We start from the raw sequence: 9222 nt of genomic DNA on the forward strand, positions 1-9222 counted from the left end.
AAGAAGCAAAGTGCTAGAGAGGTCCCCAGAAATCCACAAAGATACCTCCACAATAGACTACTGGCAATGGTCGAGAGAAAGCCCAAACTGACCTACTCTGGTGATAGGATAGCCAAACACCCTAACTGTCATGCTAGAACTCTCATCCAATGACTGATGGAAGCCGATGCAGAGATCCACGATGCAGAGATCCATGGCCAGGCCCCAGGTGGAGCTCCGGGAGTCCAATTGGCCAGAAAGAGGAGGGATTATATGAGAGAGAATTGTTGAGACCATGATTGGAGAAAGCACAGGGACAAATAGCCAAGCTAGTGGAAACACATGAACTGTGAACCAATAGCTGAGGAGCCCCCAACTGGATCAGGCCCTCTGGATAAGTGAGACAGTTGATTAGCTTGAACTGTTTGGAAGGCTCCCAGGCAGTGAGACCAGGACCTGTCCTTAGTGCATGAGCTGGCTGTTTGGAGCCTGGGGCCTATGCAGGGACACTTTGCTCAGCCTGGGTGAAGGGAGGAGGGGACTGGACCTGCCTCGACTGAATCTACCAGGCTGAGCTGAATCCCCAGGGGAGTCCTTGCCCTGGAGGAGATAGGAATGGGGGGTGGGCTGGGGGGGAGGGCAGTGGGTGGGGGACATGGGAGGAGGGAGGACAGGGGAATCCGTGGTTGATATGTAAAATTAAATTAAATTATAAAATAAAAAATAAAAAGAAATTTTTTTAAAAAAGTGAAAGTCGTCCTATGGCCTCCACACATGCCCTGTTGGGAACATTCACACACACACCCAACACACAGAGACATAGCACACTATCTCTCTCTCTCTCTCTCTCTCTCTCTCTCTCTCTCTCTCTCTCTCACACACACACACACACACACACACACACACACACACAAATTTTTTTCTTATTAAATAGAATGTCAAAAAGAAATCTCTAATCTCTACTGCTGAACAAGAAAGAAATATGCAGCTAGCTTTTCAGCTTCCTGGAGCAAGGCCACAACTCAGAAAGCACACTCATCAGTTAGAGTTCTAACATCTTTCAGTCCCAATACTTCAAGTCAGAGTCTAAGCTAAACCTAATAAAATGTTAAAATACCTGCCTTCCCTTTGAAAACCTTCAACCCTTTCAACCCTCCAAGGCAATATACAGAACAAATTAGCCACAAAACCCTTCCAAGACTGCGCTGCAATCGGACTCTTAAGCCTTAGCTGTACACTCCCATTATTTCCACATGAAACCCAACACACCAAAACATAATTCTCATCAAGTACAGTCCCATAAGAGTTAAAGAGCCTTACATAAAGTCCATTTCTTGAAATGAGTTCTTGATCTACTACATCAAAATTAAAACTTTTCTTAACATGAAGATTCCTGGACTCCATTCTCTATAAAACCAGAATGTCTGAACTGGACTCAAAGAAATCTGAACTGGTAATAAATCACTTAGTTGATTCTTAAGGCCCTAGTTTGAGAACCTCTAACCCAACAAGCCAATCCCATATAAGAGCAAGTTACCACTAACTCATCTAGTTAAAGCCTGGCTAAGGTCCACAACATGGTTCAGTAGACAAAAGTGGCTTTGCCATACAAACCTAGTGACCAGAATTCAAGCCCCAAACCAGTAAAGGTGGAAGAAAAACGACTCCACAAAGTTGTCCTCTGAACGCCATGTGCATGAAGTTCACACACACACACACACACACACACACACACACACACACACACACGGGAAGAGGAAGAAGAAACATTGAGAAAGGAGGAAGAGGAACAAGAAGAACATGAACGAGAGCAAGAACAAACAATAATAAAATTAAACCTGGATAACATTTCATTTGGCTAACTCAATACCTTAGTTCCGTGTCACTCCAAAATTATACGCAGCAACTTCCCACTGTTCTGGATGTCTACCTCCTGACCTGCTCCTAGATATCACCAACAGCTATGAGTCTTATACCACCCAAAGACATATACAGTAACATTCACAGCAGCCTTACTCATAGGACAGAAATGTAAACAGCCTAATTGTTCACCAACAGAATAAATTATAAATAGTTATATAATAGGATACTTCAGAGGGGAAAAAAAACCACTGCTGTTCACATAGTAAATTAAAGTCACAAATGTAATGCTGAAGTAAAGACACCAAAGATAAAAATAAAAACTTCCAAGATATTTCCTATTTTTACTACATTTTTATATTTATGTATGTGAGTCCACGGGTCATGGCACACACGAGGCCCAAGGACAACTTGCACGAGTCAGTACTCTCCTTCCACCATGGGAGTCCCAGGGATCCAACTCAGGCCTTCAAGCATGGTGGCACATACCTTTACCCACTGAGCCATCCTGCCAGCCCCTGCGTTTTTTACATAGCTCAAACCGGTCAAAAATTAGCCTGTGGTGGCAGAAGCCAGAACCAGTAGTTACTCTTCAAGGGAGTACTGGGAAAGGAAGAGCGCAAGAAGCTTTCGGGAGCTGACAACTCAGACACCCATCTTACCTGAGTGATGACTTAGAAGTTGTACACAAATATAAAAATCAACCCAGCCATTAAATCTAATCATAGATTTTATTGCACATAAACTATACCTCAAAAATAAAGGTGGAAGAAGAACCTAGATAAACCTAGTAAAGGTTGTCACACTCATTTTTTTCAATGTTTCTATAGGAGACAGTGTGGCACTAATGCTAAAACTTTTAATGCTGGGGCTAGAGAGTTAGTAGCACATACTAACACACATACCAGAGGACCCAGCTCACAGTTGCATGTAACTCCGGCTTTGGGGGATCAGGTGCTCAATTCTAGACTCTACAGACACCGGCACACATGTGCACATACCCATGCACAGTCACATACATACATAATTAAAAACAAAATAATTTTTAAAAGAGTCAATCAGCAGTATATGCCACTACATGGCACCTCCTCAGCCGCATGCATCAAAAAGAAATATCACAGAAAAGGATCCCAATTCCTAAAACATAAAATCTAAAGGATACTGTAGGGACTACACATTAGATATTCACTTTAAATGAAGTTCCTACATATATGAGTGCACTATGGTTATTTGGGAGAAGGTCCTATTCCTTGAGGATTGGGGGTGTTTTGTCTTGGTTTGGTTTATTTGTTTGTTCTGAGGTAGCCCAGGCCAGTCTAGAACTCTAGGAGTCAAGTGATCCTGACATTTATTAAGGGTTCCAAAATGTTTTATTCTTTTTGTTTGGTTGGTTTTGGTTGTTTTGTTTTTCAAGACAGGGTTTCTCTGTGTAGCCTTGGCTGTCCTGGGGCTTGCTCTGTAGACCAGGCTGGTCTTGAACTCAAAAAGATCTACCTGACTCTGCCTCCCAAGTGCTAGGATTAAAAGTGTTATATGAGCTAGGCGGTGGTGGCGCACGCCTTTAATCCCAGCACTTGGGAGGCAGAGGCAGGTGAATCTTTGTGAGCTCAAGGCCAGCCTGGTCTACAGAGTGAGTTCCAGGAAAGGCTCCAAAGCTACACAGAGAAACCCTGTCTCAAAAAAAAAAAAAAAAATGTATATGATATATAAGTATCCAGGGGTGAAATGCCATGATACCTGCAACTTACTCTCAGGTGTGTTAGCAAAAAGAAATGGTGTGATTTTATATACATATATAATTTTTGAGATTATAATTTAATTACAATATTTCTGTCTTGCCTTGCCTTTCCTCCCTCCAAACTCTCCCATACACCCCTCTCAAATCTTCTTCAAATTCATGGCCTCTTTTTTCACTTGTTGTTACTGTATGCAAATACGTATTCACATATGCATATATATTCCTGAATATATATAAATATATATTACTATATGTTCAGTCCATCTAATGCTACCTGTATGGATGTTTTCAAGGATGATCATTCAACACTGAGTAACTAATAGATGTGCTCTTCCCTGGGGAAGGCCATCTCTCCCATTTCCAGCTTTCCTCAGTTGCCTGTAGCTCTTGGTGTCGGGTGGAAGCCTTGTGGGCTTTTCTTCATCCAGTTTGGCATATCTATTGCTGTCATCCTTGTTCAGCTCACATTTGAGCAGTCATGTCGGTGAGACTTTATGGGTACAGCTTCTGATATTACTGAGACATGATCTCAAAACAGACTCCCTGATCCTGATTCCCTGGCTCCTACGATCTTTATGGCCCCTCTTCCTCTATGTTCCCTGAGCCTTAGGTATGAGATGTTCTGCAGATGTATCCACTGGGACTGGGCTACATAACTCGGCATTTTGATTGATTGTGGTTTTCTGTAGGGGGTCTCTATTTGTTGCAAAGAGAAATTTCCTTGATGAGGGATGAAGACTACACTTATCTGTGGATAGAAGAACAAATGTTTATAGACTGTTGTTAGGGATTATGCTGGTTTAATAAATTAGTGGCTGTAGATTCTCCTCCAATAACCACGACTTCAACAGCACTGAGTAGTAGCTAGGCTTTCCAGTATAAAGTGGTCTCTCTCTTACTTAGCAGATCCTAAGTCTAATTAGAAAGTTGCTGATAACCATCAAGGCATGTGTGCCACTACCGCAGCCTTAGAGTACCAAGCTGGTTGTTGATGTGGTTCACTGGCATCACTGTTGGGTAGGACTGTTGGTTGCCTTCCTCCTTTGGGGAGATTTCATGGTGCCTTTCATGAAAGCCAGTCTTCAGGGAGGGGGCAATTGGATCAGTTCCAGATCAGGGGTCTCTGGCTGTTTCTGAAATACATGGTGTCTTCAGGAACAGATTTACCTTCCACCTCTGGGGGTAGGAGTGGTAACAAAGGGCAATAGCAATAGGCTGTACATTTTGGAGTTTCTTGGACAACAATTCAAAACAGGGCTTCTCATGTCCAGTACTGGGGTTTTTGTTAGGTGGTCTCTGACTCTTAGATACATGCATATAATATTTTAAAGATAAAGCATATGAAGCCAAGTTGTGGTAGTGGCATCCCACACCCTTAATTCCAGGACACAGGAGGCAGAGACAAACTCTGTGACTTGAGTGATCTACAGAGCCAGGACTATACAGAGAAACCCTGGGGGGTGGGGATGCAAAATATTAAATTAGGTGAAAGCATCACAAGTATGCACTGCACTACTGTTGGAACACTTTAATTAGTTTGAGTTTGGTTTGGTTTTTTGATTTTTGTTTTTTGAGACAGTGTTTCCCTGTGCAGCCCTGGCTGTCCTGGAACTCATTCTATGGACCAGCTGGCCTTGACCTCAGACACCGCCTGCCTCTGCCTCCCAGGGTACTGGGATTAAAGGCATATGCCACCATGCCCAGCTCTTTAAAAGAGTTTTAATGTCTGAAGTATTTACATAAACTGCTTCCTTGCAGCACTAGCTGCTCTAACTTCAAATTTCACTAGTTTTCAATTCTGTATAATCCCAAAGACTGGGCAGCATAAGAAGTTACAATTAGACAGGAGGAGAGAGTTTAGGTGTTCTACTGCAGAGGCTGTGGGTAATAATAATGTATTTCTATTTTAAAGCAGCTGAAAAGATGGTTATGTATACTCTTATCACAAAAAACCAACAAATATCTGAGGTAACAAAATGCTAATTACCCTGATTTAATCATTAAGTACACACGAGTTAAAATATTATGGATCAACTAAAAAACTAAAAGGAAACTTAAGGAAAAAGAAAAGGTGACCAACTCCAAAACAAACCCACAAATTTTTTTAAAGAACTGAATTGCTAAATATAATGTGTGACCTTGAACAAGTTTCCTCCTAAGACATGTGTCCATATGGACAAGCAAGGTGTCAAGACTACTAACAAACTCCAAACATACACTCTTGTTGCTCAAGTGACAGGCAAAGAGCTGTAACAAAGACAACATATTACACATCCCATGTGGAGAGGCGAAGGCGTTTTTAATGGGATTTCCAAACAGATGAAAACTATCAGAATGAAAACATATCTGTTCACTAAATCCTTATTCTCTAAAAACTAGGCATCATCATTTAAGGAAGTGGGGTGGGGTGGGGGGACTAAATCTATTTCAACTATAGTGTGCCTGAAGAGTTACTGCAGACCATAACCAAAAACTCTGGAACTGTCTCAGAAACATATCTTGCTCTGGAAGTTTTAAGGCATTAACATCAAGGGCCAATTTTTATGGGGCTTTTTTAATTGGTTTGTTGTTTTGAGACAGGGTCTCCTGGAGCCTACTCTGGCCTTGAACTCTCTATGAAGAAGATAATGACCTTGAATGTCTGATCCGATTGCCTCCACCTAGAATGCCAGGATTACAGAGATGCTGGGGCTGGAACCTAGGGCTTCCTACACGCTAGGCAGGTACTCAACAAAATGAACAGCATCCCCAGCACCCAGTGTTGATGTTCTTGGCGTTGGAGAGCACACACAAGCACACCCACAGCTTCAGAAAGAGGCAGTTGTGGAATTAAACTCAGCCTTCACCTCGTCTGCTGTGTCTGTCTCTCAGGCCAAAGTACTTCTCTTAGCCACACGATCGTCATCCATGACAATTGGTCTTAATGACAACCCCGGTGCTGCTGACAAGCCTAATGACCTCAGGTCAACATCTGTCACACTCTAAATATCAAGAAACAAAGCAACAAAAAAGAAGTCGGTACTACACCAGAGTCTGTCCAGAAATAAAGTCCTCTAAAAGATTCCTTCCTTACTCTCCCGGCTAATCAGCTGGAAAACTTAAAACTCGTCCCTAGCACTCGCTGCCAGGACTGACTGATCAGAACACAACTACTTGGGGAGGGTAGGTAGGCCGACTCTGCTAGTGTTCCAAAGTCCTTCCCCGCAAAGACAGCTCCGGGGACACCGAAGTACACTTGAAGGGCATCCCCCTAACCCAAAAGGGGCCCGGAAGCGTCGGGCCTGGGCCAGGACGACCCCGGGCTCCTCTGGACGAGCCCTGCCACCACGCTCCTGGAGTCGAAGCCGGGCCGCCGAGGCGCCGGGCCGGGCCTCCTGGGGACGCAGGCTGGAGCGGAGCGGAGCTGCCCAAGCGCCGGCTCGCACTCCTGGCTCGCAGCCTCCCCGCCGAGCCCCGCACCGCACCCGGGACGCGCCAGCGCCGCGGACAGCCCCGCAGCCGGGCCGCGACCCCGCCCCGCGCCTCGTCCGCCCACCTCCGAGGCTGAAGTGGACCGAGCCGGACTTACCTGGGCGGCGGCCCGCAGCGTAGTCTGCTGCCGGTGGCTCCTCAGGGCGGCGGCGGCCAACTGCCGGCCGTAGAACATGGACGCCGCCATTTCTGAGTCCGACCGGTCCCGGCGGCACCGCGCAGGCGCAGAGACGCAAGTGCCTCCGACGCGCACGGAGTCAGCGACCCTGGACCATCTCCGGGGGCGGGGCCTCGGGTTAACCCTGCCGCTGCCGGACGGGCCTGGCTCGGCCAACAGAGAGCAAACTTTGACCCTCAGAACTTTCACCTCCGCCTCAAAGTGTGCCCTGTGGCCAGAGGGCCACCGGAAAGCTTCCTAGAGAACTGCAGCGTCGCCACTTATCTTCCCTGAGCCCTAGTGGCCTCACCTGTAAAAAAAAAAAAAAAAAAAAAAAAAAGAGGTTAATTCGTGATAGTGAATGTATGCTTTGAGTCTTTAGGATACAATAGCTTAAATAAAATAAAATAGACAGCGCCCTGATACTCGAAAGTTTGTCACTCACCAAAGCTGACTACACTCTGGAAACAGGAGCAAAATGTCTTGGAAAGAGAGCTGGAGGGATGGCTTAGTGGTTAAGAGTTGGTACAGCTGTTGCCGAGGACCTAAGCTCAATTCCCAGAACCCATGTTAGGAAGCACACCACTGCCTATGGGATCTAAAAACCCTCTTCTAGGGAGCTGGGAAGATGGCTCAGTGGTTAAGGGCATTGACTGCTCTCCCAAAGGATCTGGGTTCAAATTCTAGCACCCACCTGGCAGCTAACAACTGTCTGTAACTCAAAGATCTGACTTGCAGGTAAAAACCCTCTTCTGTCCTCCCTAGGTGCCTGTACTCGCGTGCACATACATACAGCAACACACACATACAATTAAAAGAAAATACTATCACTTTTGAATTGGATAATATATTAAGCGACATAACCCAGGACCCAGAAAGACATGTTACTTGTTCTTTCTCATTTAAAGATCTTATCTTTACATTTTTATATGTATTTATGTGTGAGTAAAGGCTAAGGCCAGGAAACCACAGAGGAGAGAATAATATGCTTGGGGTGGGGGTGTGGTAACTAACAGGACACAGGTGAGAAGGGGCAGGGAGGTAAGGGAGAGGAGGGGATCAACCAAAACTACATATAAAAATGTCGTAAGGAAACCTGTTAGCTGTATGCTAGTTTTTAAAAATATACACACACTACACATGCCTGGTGATGTATGCCTGCAACCCCAGCACACCAGAAGCTGTGGCAGGAGGTTAAAGACTTCCAGACTACTCTAAACTGTGGCCCTGTCTTAAAGAAAGAAAGAAAGAAAGAAAGAAAGAAAGAAAGAAAGAAAGAAAGAAAGAAAGAAAGAAAGGAAGGAAGGAAGGAAGGAAGAAGGAAGGAAGGAGAAGAGAAGAGACGAGAAGAGAAAAAGTGGGGGAATATTATTATGTATAGTTGATATAGCCTAACAAATGCTAATTAAAATGTTTGAAATGAAAAAGCAAAGCAAGAAAAGCACCCCAGGCCCCACCCCAAGGGAAATTAGAACATTTTTATTAGAGTCTCTAGGTGGAGCAGACACATACATCATCCTAATTTCACTTCCTGGCACTCTGATAAAACACTCTGACAAACACAACTGAAGACAGTAAAGCGTTGTCTGGCTCATAGTTCCAGGTTACAGTCCATCATTGGGGGAGATCAAGATGTTAGGAACCTGAAACAACTAGACACATTACCTGCACAGTGAAGAGCAGGAAACAATGGGTTACTGCCCACACACAAATGCTCAGCTGTTTTTCTCTACTCCCATACAATCCTGATTCCTCACCCAGGAAACAGTGCCACCTACATCAAGAATTCCTCGTAGACATGCCCACAGGCCAGCCTAATCTAGACAATCCCTCAGTGAGATTCGATTCCCAAGTAATTCTAAATTGTGTCAGATTCGTAATTAAAGCCAACCATCACAAAAGCATGCACTGGCCATAAAACCCCCTGCTACGCAGATGACTGGGGGCTGCTCCCTTTCCCAGGATCACTGAGTTTTGACTTGTGTGGAAGAAGTACTGGGAATGTAACTCAGTTGAC

General features: G+C 44.7%; 1 protein-coding gene across 1 annotated transcript in view; it reads right to left on the minus strand.

Moving 5' to 3' along the window:
- Positions 1-7283, minus strand: part of Sucla2 (succinate-CoA ligase ADP-forming subunit beta) — a 37497-nt gene extending 30214 nt beyond the window's left edge. The window contains exon 1 of the mRNA XM_059274297.1: positions 6903-7283. Coding sequence (XP_059130280.1) covers positions 6903-7235 — 333 coding nt within the window. The 5' untranslated portion in view covers positions 7236-7283. The remainder of the gene's footprint in view (positions 1-6902) is intronic.
- Positions 7284-9222: the final 1939 nt, after the last annotated feature.

Source organism: Peromyscus eremicus, chromosome 9 (genome assembly GCF_949786415.1).
Source record: "Peromyscus eremicus chromosome 9, PerEre_H2_v1, whole genome shotgun sequence".
NCBI lineage: Eukaryota > Metazoa > Chordata > Mammalia > Rodentia > Cricetidae > Peromyscus > Peromyscus eremicus.